The sequence below is a fragment of the Rhinatrema bivittatum genome, chromosome 11, assembly GCF_901001135.1.
Source record: "Rhinatrema bivittatum chromosome 11, aRhiBiv1.1, whole genome shotgun sequence".
Lineage (NCBI taxonomy): Eukaryota > Metazoa > Chordata > Amphibia > Gymnophiona > Rhinatrematidae > Rhinatrema > Rhinatrema bivittatum.
In genome coordinates this window covers 87,205,881-87,224,818 of record NC_042625.1, presented here as the reverse complement: position 1 = coordinate 87,224,818, position 18,938 = coordinate 87,205,881, and the positions used below count along the sequence as shown (strand labels likewise).

The following is an 18,938-nucleotide window of genomic DNA, read 5'->3' as shown; positions in this document are numbered from 1 at the left end:
CCAGTCTCTTAGAGGCAGTTAGCTTTTGCTTTTAAGCTAAAACAAACTTCTGAATGATGCAACAACTCCCTTGCGTGATCAGGAGACAAAGCAACTTAGGAAAGTCCCAAAGACTCCAGTTAGTTATTGCATAGCAAACGTGATGGCCTTGCCACCTGGAGGCAGAGGTAACCTTCCTGCTGTCCCCAGTCTTGGTACAAACTAGATCTCTCCAACATGATCTGGATGGTTGGGGGTCCTGCTCAGGTGCATGAAAGACGGGGCCTGAAGATCTGTATGTGAAGGGATTCATGCGCACACACAAGCAAGAGAGCCCTTTTTTCTGTGCATGCAATGAGGCAAAGCCAGGATTCGATTAACCTGTTCCACTTGAGCTGGCTGAGGTGGCAGCCCTAGCCGTAGGAGCTGCAGGAGAGGAAAAGGCATCCAGTAGCAATGGCCAATTGGGCAAGTCCAGGTCCTAGGAGACAGACTGAGCATCACATGGACTTGTCAGCACATCTCTGTGCATGTGCTGGGGTAAAACCAGACTCAGTTCAACTATCTGCTAGTCCCATGCACCGGGTTTATTATGTCCTGGGTTTACTGTCACTGCTGCTGCAGTATCGGATTCTTGATGAGTTCTGCAGCAAAACTTCATCAGGGCAGATGAAGAATAAGCAGAGCTGGGGAAGAAGGGAGCCACATCAGTTGCTGGGCAGAGCAGCTGGGATCTTTGAGAACAGGGCATCTAAGTCATCCCTCAAGCCAATGCTATACACTGCAGTCTGAGGACTGCAAACAGGTCAGGTTTTCAGGCTAGTCCTAACTAATATGCATAAGAGCTCTGCATGCACGTGATCTCAATTGTATGCAAATCTATCATGCATATTCAGTAGGGATATCCTGACCCGTTTGTGGCCCCTCAGTACCCCAAGCGAATGCTACTACTCTAAAGACCAGAGTGCAAGAGATCTGTGCTAGAAGTAAATCCTGATCCAAGCATAGCTAACTGGTCCTCAAGTACCACAAACAGCCTGATTTTCAGGATATCTACAGTGAATATATATGAGATATTAGCATGTATAGTGTCCAACACTGTCCAACAGTCCAACTTTAGGCCTTCATAGTCCCCCCTACTCAATTATCCCTGTTTCACCCAAGTTATACAGACCCAATTCTCTATACTTGCTTCACCCACTCTGTTTATCCAGAATATGATGTTCCAAATTATTTCTACCCTGTTCATTGTTTATTCCATGTTGTTTCTACCCTGTTCTTTGTAAAACAAGACTTTTGTCTCTGTTAACTTTGCTGGTTGTAATGTAAACCGAAGTGATAATTAATCTTGTTAATTGAACCTCGGTATATAAAAGTTATAAATAAATAAATATAGTGAACAGAAGAAATAAGGTCGGTATATGGAAACTTTATTCTGACAAGATTGGGCTCTAATCCTGTCAGAATAAAGTTTTCCATATACCGACCTTGTTTCTTCTGTTCGCTATACAGCCATCTTGGATCGGCTTCTGACTTTGTTTTTTGAGATATTAGCATGTATATATCTCCTGCATATTCATTATAGATAGCCTGAAAATTAGACCCATTTGTGTTCTGAAGGATGAGATGCCCACCCCTGTGTGTGTTCATAACAATTCTAGCATCTTACCTAACCAGATAAAGTTTTTCTGTTCCAACTTTTTTAATTTCTGAGCTTAACTCCCAAGTCGTCATGGGCATATTGAGCCTGTACTGGCTTTTATAAAACCCATCTTTAATCGGGCTGAGATGTGTAGGTCTGTGCTGCCCATTCACAGGACTACACATCCCTGCATGCTTAGCGATAGGCATGTAGTACTGAGTGCACCTGTGATTTTAGTTCTGTAGGTTATTCTCACACCCAGAAACGCCAAAGAAAAATGAACTTCACATTGTGTGGTTGGGCCCTGGACAGCATGTCAGTGCTTCTCCATCACAAGACTCCAACCTTTTGTTGTCTTAAAGGCCAGTTTACTGCATTCTGAGCTTTTGCCTGGGAACAGGCCTACTGTGCCCAGAATGCATTAGCATGGGGATCAAAACCAGGACTGGATCAGTCTGCACAACTGGTGTTCATTTGTATTATATTACCTATCTTGGGGCCCTAAGCATTGTTCACAGATGAGCAAAGTAGCAGCTTATTTGTTAGAGCAGCAGGCTGAGTAACAGGGCAGTCAGAATTCAAATCCTGTTGTCACTCTTGTGACTTTGCACAAGTCACATTCAGGCTGATTCAGTAAACTGCATGGGGGAGTTGGCGCTCAGAGGCGAGCGCCCGCTCTCCCAACACGTGCCCAGGCCACTCTCCTGGGTGTGCGATTCAGTATGCAAATGAGGGCCTGCGCTAATAAGGAGGCGCTAGGGACATTGGTGGAAGCGGCGGCTGTCAGCGGGTTTGACAGCCAATGCTTAATTTTACCGGCGTTGGTTGTCAAACCCACTAACAGCCACGGGTTCGGAATATGGATGCTGGCAAAATTGAGCATCTGTTTTCCAACCTGCGGGCAGATTTCTTTTATTTTTGGGGGCTTCAACAATATCACTGATATTAAATCGGAGGGTGTACAGAAAAGCAGGTTTTCTGTACACTTTCCTGGTGCCAGCTGCACATTTTACTTTCTGTATCGATAGGGGCTAACTAATCGGCTAATCAACATGCATTTGCATGTTGAGTGCACTATTAGTTTAGGGGGGGTTGAACATGTGGTTTCCACACACTATTACCCCTTACTGTATAAGGGGTAATAACACATCAAAAACATGTGTCCAAACAGGTTTAACGGTGTGCTTGACCTGAGCACTCGGTACTGAATTGGCCTGTTTGCTCTCCATTAGCTCAGGTACAAACTGAGGGGTCTATTTAATCAAGGTTTGCTCCCCTTTTGTCTCTATGGTAAGAGTAAATAGGGCCCTTAAACTACAAACCCTCTGCAGACAAATACCTACAGAACCTGAAATGTAACTTGGAGTGAGCTTAATGTAAATCTAAAACAAAATTATCACAAAGCAACAAGAAAATTCATGCATAAATTGTACATAATAAAATGCATACAAGAAGCTAGGAAAAATAAAATATGCAGTAGCGTTAACACTGAAATCAGCTACCAAGCCAAATTTTTTAAAAGCAACATCAAGAAATGTGCCATGATGCCACCAGCTGCCTGCCACTGTTCTGTTACTGTAGAACTGGGGTCCCCTCAACCAGGACATCTGCAGTGAATATGCTGGAGATAGGTTATGTAAAACTGAGTCCTTAATCCCTGGAAACTTACCTTGTGCAAATTTTATTGCAGAAATCCTACAAACCCCACCAGCGGTGGGGGCCCCGGATTGGCTTGCGAAGTCCTGCCATAAACCAAAGTGTCTAACTTCTAGGACCTTTGACTTTGTTTGTGTGGGGTTGGTTTTATTATTATCACTTTTTTAAACTTCAGAATCTTACTTGGTATCAGAGCTACAGTTTAACCAGCTCTCACTCTTTGCTCGGCCTGAGGAAGGCTGCTGTTTTCCTAATGACTCTGGACTCTGCAACGTGGGATAAGCGTTGAACCATCTCACCTGTAGGAGGAAGTCAGGCCATCTCATGCACCAATAGATGCTCATGGATTAGATGAGGTTATAAATTGCCTTGCTTTAGATGGCGGCAGCAGCCATGAGCCTTCTGCAGATAAAAACGATGCAGATAGAGCTTCAGGCTGAAGGTGGCTCCACTGTCTGGCACTGCTGCAACCTTCCAACTGTCCACACAGCACTGGTAAAATCCTCCAGAGTCCATACTTTTATATGCAGATATGCTGCATGATGATCAGTGTGGATATCCTAAAACCCAGTCCTATTTATGGCTGTGGTCTGTGAACCAGAATTGGCCTGCTTTAGGCTGAGAGGTGTAGGGTGGCTGCTTTGGTTTGGAAACCAGACTACAGCAGAACGAGGGTGGGCAGCGCCGGCAAAGGCTCTCTCCATCCTCAGGCTCACCTGCCAGCCCTCGGCGGGAGGGGAGGGAATCAATTTTAGAGCCATTCCCTTCTTGGGAAGAGAAGTGGTGATGCGGCTTCTGATATTGGCAGAGGCTACGTTGCAAGAAATGTTGAGCTGTGGCTGATTTGGATTGAGGTCCCAGGCACCGCCCTCTGCTACCAGTCCTGGACGAAGCAACTGCCACCTCCCTCCCCTCCCCCCCCCCCCCCCCATGAAGCTTGTTAGACCTCTGCTGTTTTTCTATTATGAGATACCAAGGAGTTGCTGGAAATTGTCGGCTCTGTTGTGAGATGGTCAGAAGGAGAGAGACCATGGACTGGAGGACAGCAGGGAGGGAAGGTGGTCGTTGATGGAAAAATAGGGCATAGGAGAAAATGGACCTCTGACCCGCTGGTGGAGTTTCAAAACCAGACAGCACCAGCTGCTCCTGCTCTAAAGATAATGACATCAATATAGCAAAAGGAAAATCTTCTTGTTAAAAAAAATATATATTTATATAACCCTGGCCCATGGAAACGTGACACTAACTACAGAACTGTGGGTAGCTTATTGCCACAATATAAACTTGCAGTAGCCCTTAGTCAGCATAATAGCAGCCTAAGCACTAAATGACTGCAGCCAGGGGCACTTCTACTGCCCTTTACATTCCTTGTTTTCTTGTTTGTGCTACCGAGTACCGATATGGAAAAATACCAAGAGTCTGCAAAGCCTCTGCTGACAAGTGGACGCCCAGCATCATCCCTTCTCCCTTCTCAATCACGTCTCCCCCTCCCAGGCACCAGTATCTTTCCACCGCTGAACGCTGGCCGTAAATTTAGAGTAAATAACGTTGTGCAAAAGCGTGATCTCTCGGAAAAGCCCGGGAGCTGCAGGGGGGGAGTCCAAGCAAAAGCATTTACAGCTAGGTTGAAAGATCTGGAGGGGAAATGAGTGCCCACAAATCTTAAACCCTTCTCTCAGCGAGCAAATGTGCCTCCTATGATACAAACGTGACACTTATTTTAAAACCATCCTGCATCCGCATCTGCCAACGAGACCATTCCTTGGAGAGAGCAGGGGGGAAGCTCTCCTCTCTCTAAATATGTTAGTGCCAGAACGCAGCCTGTAGGTGGCGCTGCCTTCCTGCAGGTAGATGCCACTAACAAGGGACACCTTCAATTCTCCAACGCTCAGGGGGCATCTTGTAGTGCAGGGCCTGAGTACTGGAATAAAAAGCTTCAGGTAACTTTAGCAGGACTATTTTACAGGTGTTGCCATAGGAATCTACAGAATGGCTAGAAAAGAGAGGGAAAAAATTGCAAATAAACAGGTTACGAAAGTATAGCATCTGGAATATGTCTCAGGTTTTGGTGCTGGTCCTGATAGCAGTTATCCACATATTTTGCTGCTATAGCTACTGTTTCTCCTCTTTCCCCTGAATGATAAAGATTTTTTTTTTCTCTGCTCATTTTTTTGTGAGAAATCTTTGATTTTCTCAGTCAGCCTGGGATATTGGGCATCTCTGATATCCTTGTATGTTGCACGGCACAGGAAGAGAAACACCAAAGCTGAGAACAGAGCAGGTTCTTTTATAGCTAGATGATTGCACAACCCTGTAGGTGGACACTGGGCAGCAAACCCTTCCTTTTGTTTCCTGCCACCATTAGGGATCCATGAAAGTGCCGAGAGCCTTATCTTCCTTCTCTGTGCCCCGGGTTCACCAGGGGTTTTTTTTTCTGTAATTGATTTGATTGAGGCTGGTGTTTTAATCCACATCCAGTTCCATTATCGCGTAGGATTTTTGCCTATCATATCAAAAAAGCTGAATGTTTAGCTAACTGGTTGGGGGTGTTACATCTCAGCTGTCTGGTTTCTGTTAAACGCTACAGCTAGGATACCTTATACTTAAACCACATCAGATGTAAGTTGAAAGAGAGCTGATGTTTGTCATCGGAAACCAGTGGTATCCAAACTGTATACAAGAAATGCATTAAACATGGGGGGAAATGAAGCAATATTAAAGCGTATCTTTAAGTTCAGAGTTTTTTGAAGCACTCAAAATAAGATTATTTTTTTTTCAGAAAGACAACAGAATGCAGTCCCAGAGACCAGATCACATTCATTTAAAACAACAATAAGCTCAATTAACTGCCGGTCATGCGCAAATAGTATTTCCGTACAATGACTTCACGCGCAGGTCCCGTTCGGTGTGGGCGCCGCCATCTTCCCTACCGCGTCAGCTGCTTCGGCGCAGGCGTGTTTGAAGTGTGATGTTGGGTTCGCGGCCTATTGCGCGGTGGCGCCTTGGTCGCCGTCCCGGGCTGTGGGGTGAGGTAAGTCGGGTAGCTCCGTGCTCCAGCCCGGTCTCAGCTCCTGAGTCGAGCTTGAGAAGGAGCTGGCCTGGGCGGCTCTAATGCGGGCTGGAGGTGCGTCGGTACCTCGCTGGTTCTAAATGGGTGTGAGTTGGACTCCGGGGGTCTGAGTTTACGGGAGGCTCCTCGTGCGGGACAGACTTGCAGAAGTTTCCAGCCCTGAGCATGGTGTGAGCTGGGCCGAACTGCTAAAGGACCTTCCACCCCCGTTTCTAAAAGAAGAATTCGGGCACTCCCTCCCACCTGGTGCCTGACCAGGAACGGCATGGACCAGCCCCCAAACCTGAGGCTTGTCTCTCTGTAACCTGTAACTTTGCTTTACTGTTATTATTTTGTAATGTCTGTTCTTCCCCTTTTTATTTTAATCGTATATGTTACTTTGGCAACATATGTATAATTGTCATGCCCGTGAAGTAATGCGAATCTGCATCTGTCTTGTGGTACCTGGTGTGCTGATTTCAGATGGAAGAAGAGACTACACATCCCACAGTGCATTGGGGTATAGTTGAAAAACCAGGCATGGCTAAAAGTACCCTGGCAGGACCTGGGGGACTTGGCAGCTCTGTGTAGGTTTTTGGGGAGCTGAAAAGATATGGAAGATGGGTGTTGTGACTCAGTCCCTACTACTGGGTTCTCCTCATTGATTACCATGCAGGCCCTTGGCACACAGTGTTAGAATAACCAATGGGGGAGTAAGTGGAAATAGCGCTATTACTCCATCAGCCCACTTGTTATCTTCAAATGATTGTTTTTTGTTTTACTTTATCACCGGGATTAATCCTCTTTCTTTTGTAATAATTGTTGCATCATTGTGTCCCTGATAGTCAGGTGGCCAGTGTGTTGTTTCCTCTCTGCTCCAGTATTGTATAGGTTCTCAGTCTTTGTCAAAAAGCCAAGAAACTGAGCTCACAACTCAGACTCCGCCTAACCAACTGGTATCTCCCCCCCCCCCCCCCAATAGTGTAACCTGCGGGATACCTCTTGGATGGTGTGGCTGTAATGTAGTAGCCACATAACAGCTCTGGAGGGCCCCTGCCACTTCATTGGTTCCATAGAGCACCATTGCCCCTCTCCTGGGCCAGGCATCGTAGATTGTTGCCTGTCTCACCTGTTCCTTTAGACAGCTATGATCTTAGTCAAAAGAGATTGGAAATGACTACATTCAGACCATTCTCTGATTTTGTGATCATTGTTTCCATGCTTTATTGGATGTAAGGAACCTGGCACCATAAGGGCTATTGATATATTTTATTTATTTATTTTTTTAATCTTCCGTTCAGAGCAGACAAGATGGAAGCCCCACCGGTTACTGTGATGCCGGTTACTGGTGGCACCATAAATATGATGGAGTATTTACTGCAAGGTGAGTTAGTCTTTTATTTTGGGTCTTTGATTTACATCACCTCTCTTGCAGACCGATATAGGAAAACGCGCAGGAGAGCCAGCGAGCGCCCACTCTCCCGGCACGCGCACGGGCCACTCTCCTGGGCGCGCGATTCAGGAGGGTGGCCTATGCAAATTAGGGCCCGTGGTAAAAGGCGCTAGGGACACTAGTGTGTCCCTAGCGTCTCCTTTTTGACAGGAGCGGCGGCTGTCAGCTGGTTTGACAGCCGACGCTCAATTTTACCGGCACTGGTTCTCAAATCCGCTGACAGCCACGGGTTCGGAAAATGGACGCCGGCATAATTGAGCGTCCGTCTTCCGGACCGCGGGCCGATTTTTAATTAATTTATTTAATTTTTACGGTTTTTTTTTTTTTTTAACTTTTGGGTCCTCCGACTTAATATCGCTATGATATTAAGTCGGAGGGTGTACAGAAAAGCAGTTTTTTCTGCTTTTCTGTACACTTCCCCGGTACCGGCAGAAATTAACGCCAGCCTTTGGGCAGGCATTAATTTCTGAAAGTAAAATGTGCGGCTTGGCTGCACATTTTACTTTCTGTATTGCGCGGGAATAACTATTAGGGCCATCCCATGCATTTGCATGTTGCGGGCGCTATTAGTTTTAGAGGGGTTGGATGCGTGCTTTCAACGCACTATTACCCCTTACTGTATAAGGGGTAAAGCTAGCGCGTCAAAAGCACGCATCCAAACCTGGGCCTGTTGGTGCATTTAAGGGTTTGCAAACGATGTAAGTATGTCCCTCACTCAATGGACTTGACCAAGATCTCCAGGATTTGAATCTTGGCTTCCCTTGCTCTAGCCACTAGATTACTACTCTGCTCCATTATAGCTCAGCTCTTTAGTAAAATAGGAGTATTGCTGTTTTGACTGATTACCAGCAGCTGGCCCTTGAGCCTGTCCTAATCCTGAATCCGATGATGCTTGCCATGCAATAAAATATTTGGACTTCTGAATTCATGATGGACATCTTAATAAATGCTGTAAGTGCTTCTTCTGGTAACGGATTATTGTTATCTTGATAAGGTTTTTGTGGTCTATTCTTTCTCAGGAAGTGTTTTGGACCAAAGCTTGGAGAGCCTTCTTCACCGCCTGCGTGGTCTGTGTGATAACATGGAGCCCGAAGCTTTTGTGGACCACGAGATGGTGTTCCTGCTGAAAGGCCAGCAGGCCAGCCCCTTTGTCCTGCGGGCGCGGCGCTCCATGGACAAAGCTGGCGTGCCCTGGCACTTGCGCTACCTCGGCCAGCCAGAAATGGGGGACAAGAACCGCCATGCCCTGGTGCGCAACTGCGTGGACATTGCCACGTCCGACAACTTGACTGAATTCTTGCTGGAGATGGGATTCCGTATGGACCACGAGTTTGTCGCCAAAGGCCATGTCTTCCGCAAGGGGATCATGAAGATTGTGGTGTGCAAAATTTTCCGTATCCTGATACCGGGGAACACTGAAAACATTGAGCCTCTATCCCTCTCTTACCTTGTGGAGCTGAGCATGGTGGCCCCTGCTGGACAGGATATGGTCTCCGATGAGATGCGCAGCTTTGCTGAACAGCTCAAACCCTTGGTCCACCTAGAAAAAATTGACCCAAAAAGGCTGATGTAAACTTTGGGAGATAAGCAGAGAGCAAAGGCTGAAGGCATTGTAGCAAGATACATCATGAGAGCAGATACTTTTTTCTTCTAGATGCTTCTTGTGGTCCGTTGCTGTACTTTAGAGGCATCCCTTGTTTAGCAGATATAAATAATGGATGCATTAAAATGTGGGCTCTTGTTTTGTTGTAGTGTTTTGCCCTTGCACCCCTGCAGTGTGATTAACTGGTGTAAACTGGTAGTTCACTAGCCCTGACATGTACCCATCTCATTCTAAACTCCTACATCGTGTAGCACATCTGCCTGAAATTCTCACTCAAACAGAGCCTGGTCAACTACTGTTCTGCATGTAAATTAGTTTCTCTGACAATTCTGAGGGCTGTAACCGGACGGCAAGAAGGGGGAGATGTTTATTGATATTTGTTAAACAGTTAATGCACAGGTTTTAGAATACAAATCCACTGCATTATGTTGTGTAACTGAAACTTGAACATCATTCCCACCCACAAAATGAGTTTATTATATCCAGTTGGGCACAGAAGCAGAGACTTAGAGCATAAAGAAGCAGCAAGAAAGAACTCTGTTAAACCAGTTTTCAGAAAAGGGGGTTTAATTTTATCCCAATTAACTACTTTTAAACCATTTTGTGGTGTCTTCTTATTTTTTTTTTCTCTAAATCTCCTCGCCGTAGCCCATTTCCGCACGTTTTTCTGTTATGCATGTTGTCCTCCAGGAGCTTCCTTGTATTTTCACTTCTCTGACTCTCTCTCCAGCACCTCAGTGCCTCGCCTCCGGTTATCCCTGGCAGCACAGCTCATCTGAGCCCTGCTCAGGAGCGCACTCTACTGGTTCAGCAGCAGTCCTGCTCCCTGCAAGGTTAAAGAGCAGCAGTCTTGCGTCACCCGAGGTCCTCTGCCTCAGCTGTGTGCATATTTCAAGCCGAGGGAGGTTTGTGTCTTCTATGGGGGTTGTGCTGAGACACAGAACTCGTATCCTGCTGACAGGGACACCCTCCCTATTGCAATGAAAAGAAATACAGCAGTGTTTGCATTTGTGCTTCATTCTCTTTCTGTTTCTTATTTAATGTTGAGTATCTTACTTTTTCATGTACTCAGCACTTTCTAGTGGTTGCTGGAGATGTTTTTTCAGTCCTTATCTCATTCCATGAGCTTTTGCCCCAGCTATTTTTGAGATGGGGAACAAGCTGGAAACTAGAGATAAGGAGTCTGAACACCCAGACAAAACTGTATGTTGCTGAAGAGGAGACAAAACCAGGAAAGACAAAAAGAAAATCCCTGGCTTTTAAATATGATCAGTTAGCTACCTACTTTTTAAACAAAATGCTGTCTAATGCTGGTTTACAACAGTCGCCTCAGGATTTGTGTGGGAAGGGGCTTGGGGCTTCTCGGGCTGTCTGATGTCGCTCGCTCCTTTTTTTAAGTAACCTATGTGGCGGGGAAAAAAAAAAGCTGTACCAAAACGTAATTGTAGTGAAACAAAAAAAGAGGCATTACCTAATTACCCTTTCATAATATGGAAACTCTTCAGCCTAAAACAGGTCTACTCACACAGGCTTGCCAGAGCTGGCCTGAGGACCCCCCCCCCCCCCCCCCCCCCCCCCCCCCCATATCCACAATGACTACACAGGAGAGAAACAGGCATCCCTTGGGGACTCACTATATGCAAATGCATCTCATGCATATTCATTGTGGAAGACCAGGCTAGCTGTGGAATGCCCAGGGCAGGTTTGGGAAGCCCTGGCTTATCTAGTGAGCGAGTGCATGTGCCTGTGTGTGGAACGTCACCCACAGCTCCCTCGTTTCTTGACTTGACTCACTTTTGCTCACAGGATGTAATTTTATCTTTTAATAATGGAGGAGGAGTGGCACTTAATTGCAAAAGCTATGAAAGAATAAAAACTGAAGATGCAGCTTTTCTTTTTTTATGTAATTTGCAAAGGCAGGGCTTAATCTGGGCCATTTTTTTTGAGGGGGGATTTTTTGTTTTCCCTTTGAGAGAAAAGGGGGAGAGGCCACTCTTCTGACTCGCTTTCTATGGGACCACAAAAAAAAAAAATGGAGTAAATCAAATTCCTTGGCCTCACAGTCCAAAAATCTGCTCCATCTTGATGCAACCAGAAGCTTCACCCAGCCCTAATGGAGCTGCATTTTGAGACACGCATGTGCCTGCAGTCCATGTGTGTTTGTGGATCTGAAAAGAAGAAATGAACCCACCCCTGTCCGAATCTTCATGTGGATGGAAACGGATTAGGGACACCCATGCATCCTCCCTGCCCCGAGTCTGAAAAGCTGCCTAAAAATCTCCCTTGGACTTCCTGGCCTGGGTAAAATTTAGGCAGCAGCAACGGCCTAGGATGCCAATTTCTGGGCCAGAGAGGAACCTGCTTCGGCTTCCTGTGGGGTCTGGTGCTGGCACAGCTTTGAAGGCACCAAAATCTTAAATCCGAGCCTAGTGCTTAGAACATGAAACACAAAAATTATTTGGAGGGGAAACACAGACTCTGAACATTTTCTAAAGTAGGCTATGACACTTTTGAAAGAATGTATTTTGATTAATAGTCTTATATGGTCTGGATGCATCTTTGTGGCTTCTACGCAGGGAGTCATAGTATTAGGTTAGAGCGAGCCCCACTGCTGTCTCTGATTTAGCGTTTGCAAACCGGAATCAGCTATGCTGCAGCTGGGGTGAGGAAGTGCAGAGACCCTCTGGCTCATTCAGCCCACGTATTGCCTGAGATCCCTGGGGGGGTGACGCCCTCTGGTGGACAGCTAGGGCTCATGTGACCTTTTGCAAGCGTCTATGAAGTTACGTGTTAGACCTGCCTTAGCCAGTGGAAAGTGTAGCACGAAATCTAGCAGAAGGGTCATGCTTGCACCAAGAGAAGGTTAGTGGTTGGAAAATGCAAACCGAAAATGTCCGTTTCCTTTGAAGTTTTTTTTCAAATGTTTTTACAGGCCCCTGGTTTCTTTTCTGCTTTTGTTTTCTTGTTAAATGATTAATTGCTCTTTGTACCTTATGTTCCAGGTACAATTATAGTTGGATATTGCTTGACTTTTAGAGGCACTCGACTACCCCATGAGCTTGCCTCCTACCTTGCAGTTTGTACCAGAGTGGAATGTTCTGAACTTCCTCTAAATGTCACCACCACATTACTTGAATGCGCTGCCAGTCACCACCTGTGAACATTTAACCTAGAACAGAAGAGCAGAAAGGCCAGGCCACTCTTACTTTTTTTTTGTTTTCTACTGCCAGTCAGCACCCGCGTTGAGTGGCTGCTGATTGGCTTCAACAGCCGCAGCCTGGGCTGCAACGAAGTGTGCTCTGTGCTGCAAGTTTGCTCATTAATTTGAGCTACTGCGAATTATCCTGAGGGTACAATTCATATTTAAAGCTATGACCTCCGAGAGGCTAATTCGGGATTTGGGGGGTCTGAAGTGACTTTCTTGTATAGTGAGTCTTGTGCTGGATGAACTTTTCTTTAGCAATTACTGCTATTCAAAGATTTAAAAAAAAAAACAAAAAACAACAAAAAAAAACCACCCAGACGCACTGATTCCTGTAAGCTGTGTCCACGAGACAGAAACAGAGAGCGCACAAGAAATCCCAATGTTGTTTGCATTATACCGGCCCCTAGCACACAAGTTTGGCCTCGGCTTATAACAAGTTGCACAAAAGAATTTTTAGGCATAGTAGCCTTTCCAAAAATTGAGGGCCCAATTGCCCAAAAGGTTGTGCGACCTTGAACTTTCAGGATGCTAAAGCTCGGACCCTTGCACCAGTAAATGCTATAGAGGGACAGCTCCCCTCTCTCTTAGAAGGCCTCGTTGTCTTTGCCCAAGACTGAATATCAGCTTGTGCGAGAGACCAGCAGTGAGGAGTCCCAGTTCCTGGTTTTTATTTAGATAACAACTCCCTGTCAAATAGTAACACACCACCTGGGTACAATTGTTCTTTTTACTTGATATTGTTACTTTGTAAATGCTTTAAGCTGCTTCATTCTACCTCTGGGATGTGTCACAAACTGCACTGTATACCTTCGATTGGCTTGGTCTGTACTGCCTGTAAAATCACAAATAATATCTGAACGTATGTCAAGAAAGAGGTGTGCACGGGCATAGGGGTGCTCAGTGGTTTGACAGCTTGTGTAAGGAGGGGACCAATCACATGTATGGAAAATGAACCCAGCGGCTGAATGATTTCCTGATGAATCTTCTGCCCAGGGTATCATCCTTCCTTTAATTGCATGAGCTGCTTGTGGCTTACACTGACCTCTTAGAGCCGCACAGATATGTACTGGAATAGGAACCTGGCTGGGTATCGTTGCTACACAGAGAAAGGGCACACATCCTGGAATCTCTGCCTCGCATCCATCTGGGGTTATACAAACATTTTATTAGTGGACTGTGGGAACAAGCAGTGATTCCCACAGGCCTGGAGACAAACTCGTCTGACTCCAGTCTTTCTTAAAACAGTATAATTTTATTACAGCTTCCCATCTACACACCAGTAGACTGTCTTTCCTTCTGAGCAGTGTACTCTACTTACAGCTTAGTACTGCTTCCCTCTGTACTCGTAGTTCAGCTTCGTCTCAGCTCAGTGTTGCATTACAGGAGTTGCCTTCCTCCTGGAGATCTGGTCTGGTTTGCCCCACCTGGATCCCAGCTCTTATTCCACAGTCTCTGTTACGTCCTCTGAGCTCCACCTGCCCATGGCGCATACTCTCCTTAAGGAATTTAAGGTGGACCGGGTGTCTAGCCTGGTCCTGCACAGGTAAATAGGGGAACAGTAGGGGCATTGCCTCCTATGGACATAGAGGCTTTTATTTATTTTATGTGATTTGTGTTCCACCTTTCAGGTATTTCAATGTGGATTATATTCAGGTACTGTAGGCATTTCCCTAGCCACAGCGGACTTGGAATCTGAATTTGGACCTGAGCCAATGGAGGGTGCAGTGACTTACCCAAGGTCCCAAGGAGCGACAACATAAGAACCTGCCATACTGGGTCAGACCAAGGGTCCATCAAGCCCAGCATCCTGTTTCCAACAGTGGCCAATCCAGGCCACAAGAACCTGGCAAGTACCCAAAAACTAAGTCTATCCCATGTAACCATTGCTAATGGCAGTGGCTATTCTCTAAGTGAACTTAATAGCAGGTAATGGACTTCTCCTCCAAGAACCTATCCAATCCTTTTTTAAACACAGCTATACTAACTGCACTAACCACATCCTCTGGCAACAAATTCCAGAGTTTAATTGTGCGCTGAGTGAAAAAGAACTTTCTCTGATTAGTTTTAAATGTGCCCCATGCTAACTTCATGGAGTGCCCCCTAGTCTTTCTACTATCCGAAAGTGTAAATAACCATAGAAACATAGAAATGACGGCAGAAGAAGACCAAATGGCCCATCCAGTCTGCCCAGCAAGCTTCACACATATTTTCTCTCATACTTATCTGTTTCTCTTAGCTTTTGGTTCTATTTCCCTTCCACCCCCACCTTTAATGTAGAGAGCAGTGATGGAGCTGCATCCAAGTGAAATATCTAGCTTGATTCGTTAGGGGTAGTAGCCGCCGCAATAAGCAAGCTGCACCCATGCTTATTTGTTTTACCCAGACTATGTTATTAGCCCTTATTGGTTGTTTTTCTTCTCCCCTGCCGTTGAAGCAGGGAGCTATGCTGGATATGCGTGACGTATAAGTCTTCTCCCATGCCGTTGAAGCATAGAGCCATGCTGGATGTGCATCGAAAGTGAAGTATCAGGCCCATTTGGTTTGGGGTAGTAACCGCCGTAACAAGCCAGCTACTCCCCGCTTTGTGAGTGCGAACCCTCTTTTCTTCTCCCCTGCCGTTGAATCAGAGAACTATGCTGTATATGCATTGAAAGTGAAGTATCAGGCTTATTTGATTTGGGGTAGTAACCGCCGTAACAAGCCAGCTACTCCCCTCTTTGTGAGTGTGAATCCTTTTTTCCACATTTCCTCTTGCTGTTGAAGCTTAGAGCGATGTTGGAGTCAAGCCTGTGTATGTTTATTTAATAAGGGTATTGACTCCAGGCAGTAGCCATCATTCTGGCGAGTCACCCACTCTTCATTGGCAGCCTCTTGACTTTATGGATCCACAGTGTTTATCCCACGCCCCTTTGAAGTCCTTCACAGTTCTGGTCTTCACCACATCCTCCGGAAGGGCATTCCAGGCATCCACCACCCTCTCCGTTCTAGACCTCTCATGATTTTAAACACCTCTATCATATCCCCCCTCAGTCGTCTCTTCTCCAAGCTGAAAAGTCCTAACCTCTTTAATCCAAAACTGTCTCAACAATGGTATCTGGAGCAATGGAGTAACAGTGGAGTAACAAAGTGCTGCTTTCTGAATCTCCTATGGAACGGAGAGAGGAATGCACACGGTAGCAGGATCTGCCATCCAGGCCGCTGTAGAGAGGAATTGCTTCCATACTCTTTAGGTCAGAGTTCAAAGTGAGCAGGAACCACTTGTGCCCAGCATATCCATGTGCTGGTCCCAACAAGTTTGCTTTCTCTGCATGGTCATCCTTGTGCTCACAATCATATAACAAGAACAGGACCCAACAGGGGCTCTGCCATGTGAACAGGTACATCAGCGCTCCTTCCAAAACCCTTGGCAATCGAGGCCCTAAATCTAGGTGAGCCTGGAGCAGAAACAAAAGCCCTGCACTGCTCCCTAATGCACCCCTTCCCCTCAAGTCGTTAAGGGACAGGCGAGGAGGGGGACGAGTCTGCAGCAGACAGAGCAAAGGGGATTCATGTATTTATTTGTTTCTTATACCCTGTACAACAGATTTCAGATCTGGCCAGAGCGGTTTACAATTAAAAACAGCAGTTAAAAGGTTTACAGTCAATGTAACTGCATACATAACCATAAAAAATGACCCCCTTAAAACTACTGCATAACTCGTTTAAGAGCACATTGAAGCTGTACCTTTCTTCATCAGAAACACCCATTTTGAGGAGGGGCTCAGTGGGGATCATTTTGGGGTGAGGAAAGAGGCTTTGTGATGAGGGCACTGGCTGTGGTGCATGCATCTGAGAGAGGGAGGGGGCAATGCATCTGAGAGAGGGAGGGGGCAATGTCTGTTCATGAGATAAAGCATTGGTGCTGGGTGCATGTAAACCAGATTGGATGAGAGGTTGGAGAGGACATGCAAGGGGGGAGTTGGACCTTTTTCCCTCCCCCACCCAATGCAATTCAGATCTTCCCTCCCTTCAGATCCTGGAACCCATCCCATCCTAACCCCTCCCTCAATGCCAGAATCTCTGTCTATTTCTCTTCCTGTCCTTACCCCTTTCCTTGATCTTCCCTATCTCCTATCCTCCTCATCTCTCCCAGTCCTCTTTGTTACACTCCTTCTCCCCTCTCACTTTCTCACTCCCTGGTTCTCTCATCCACTCCGTCCCGTCTCCCTATTCCTGAGATCTCCCTGTACTGCTACTTGAGATCTCTTTCTCTCATCCAAATAAAAAGAAAGTAAATTATACAGGTGCAAGCAAGTTTGAAAAACTATTTTTATAATGTAATATAAAAGATGAAGATATTAGCCCGTGTGTTTCAGGACTGCCACAGAAAACAGTGAGGCTGTGCCTTAGAGCTTCTGTTCCCTGTTCTCCAACCTTACTAGGGGGGTGTGGGTGGCAGAAAGCGAAATCTGTCACTGCCCCCATGCCTGGTCAGGCAGGGCAGTGAAAGACCGCACCCAGGAGTTAAACCCAAGTTTTTCCAAATCCTTGGGCCATTTGATTTATTGGAATATGAATCCTTTGTTGCTGGGGGTTTGGTTCCATCTGTTGGAAGATGAATCCTTAGCCACGTGCAGTATTCTGCTGGCATTTATTTTGCCAACTTTGCTAGTTATTAATCATTTCCGGGTACCACTGAAGTTCCTTTCTATAATTAGCCTGCTTCGGGCTGATTCATCCAGCGATCCATGGATCAGTTCTGGAAACTCGTCACGTTACGTAATGAATCAGGCAGTGGCAGCAGCAAGAGTTTCTGTTATGAATTTTATTTTTGTCAGACACACCTGAAACACTTGGCTGAGGAAATTTAAAAAAAAAAATTCTTTGTTCTGCTTTATCACTTTTATTTCCTCAACTCTGTCTGTAAAGCGTGACTGGGGCCTAACGTGTTTGTCTTGTTATGAATGTTACGTTAGTGCAAACACTGCAGTCACCGATGGATCTTGGAAATGTTGCCTGGGGCCGGCTTAACAGCTCACGGCTGCCATGCAGAAGACCTTGGTTGGATTCCCAGGCTGGCAGGGAATGGGCAAGCTGCAGAGGCAGTTCCGAGCCCCCTGGGGGAGGGAGTCTACCATTAATCAACAATGGCCAGACTTAGATCCACAGCCAGGGTCAGGGGTAGCAGAGTTGCACTTTGTGGCCATTGGCCGATGGCTGGGCTCAGTTGGGAGGAGGATGTAAAAAAGATCGAGGGGAATCAAGAAACATACAATTGAAGACTCAGGGTGTGCTTGCGCAGAGGTTCCCAAACCTGTCCTGGGGACCCCACCAGCCAGTTGGGTTTTCAGAATATCTGCAATGAATATGCATGAGATCACATTTGCATACACCAAGTCTCCATGGTCTGCATATGTATCTGATGTATATTCATTGCGGACATCCTGAAAACCCAATTGACTGTGGGTTTCCCAGGACAGGTGTGGGAACCCCTTCTCTAGCGCAAAAGGTACCAGTTCTTGATTTGAGCAAACTGCAGAGGTAAAAGATACACATTTCAAAAGATTTACAGATGGCAGTGCATTTGCGGTTCAAGTGCTCCCGAAATTGGAGGAGTCTGAATGAAACTCTGTATTCCCCCACAACTTTCAGTGGTTGTGATGGTCAGAAGCCTGACTTTCACATGGTCTTGCGAGTCCTGGTGCTATCTCGATTGGATTACTGCAATGCTCTCTACAGTGGATTTCCATTAAGCACAGTGTGGCTCTTACAATTAGTGCAGGCAGAATGCTACAGCACATATACTGTCAGCCATTTCAAGAGCACATTTTACCTGTTCTAGTGGTATTATACTGGCTCCCCTTAAGAATTAGGTGTAAATTTAATTTAGCTTTACTGATTCATAATAAGATTATCTATGGGGATTCTGACTGCTGGAATTCGGTATTAAGAATTTACAAGCCATCTAAGATCAGAGAACAAATATCGTTTGGAAATTCCATCAAGAAAAGTTGCACTGCCTTGAAGCATTTTTGGTAGCTGGAATTCTTTGCCAGACCAGATAAGACTCTTTCAAAAGGATCTTGAAAACGTTTTTGCTTAATCGGACATTTAATACGGGCACTCACACACAGGTTCTAAGCACAAGTTGCCTGAGAGCAGTGGTTTGTAACTCAATACTGTGTTAAGTTGGTGTCTATTTTAGTTTTGCAATAATGTTATGAATGTTCTTTGTACTCCTTCTCGGACTCTTGTTTTTACGAGATGGATAATACATTTTAATAAATTCAAATTCACGATCCTAGTGAGATTTAGGCAGATTGCTGAAGAGGTTGTGCTGCTGCAACATGGCGAACGGACAGACAGACTGAT

At 45.8% G+C, this 18,938-nt stretch overlaps 1 protein-coding gene across 2 annotated transcripts; it reads left to right on the top strand.

Moving 5' to 3' along the window:
- The first annotated feature begins 6,129 nt into the window (after positions 1 to 6,129).
- Positions 6,130 to 10,560, top strand: MED18 (mediator complex subunit 18). Of its 2 annotated transcripts, none has more exons than XM_029571910.1 (3): positions 6,130 to 6,308; positions 7,628 to 7,710; positions 8,799 to 10,560. In XM_029571910.1, the coding sequence occupies exons 2-3, from the start codon at positions 7,638 to 7,640 to the stop codon at positions 9,350 to 9,352; spliced, it is 627 nt and encodes a 208-aa protein (XP_029427770.1). In that variant the 5' UTR covers positions 6,130 to 6,308; positions 7,628 to 7,637; the 3' UTR covers positions 9,353 to 10,560. The 2 variants fall into 2 exon arrangements, with proteins under 2 accessions (XP_029427770.1, XP_029427771.1); XM_029571911.1 differs by lacking the exon at positions 6,130 to 6,308 and adding an exon at positions 6,315 to 6,654.
- Positions 10,561 to 18,938: the final 8,378 nt, after the last annotated feature.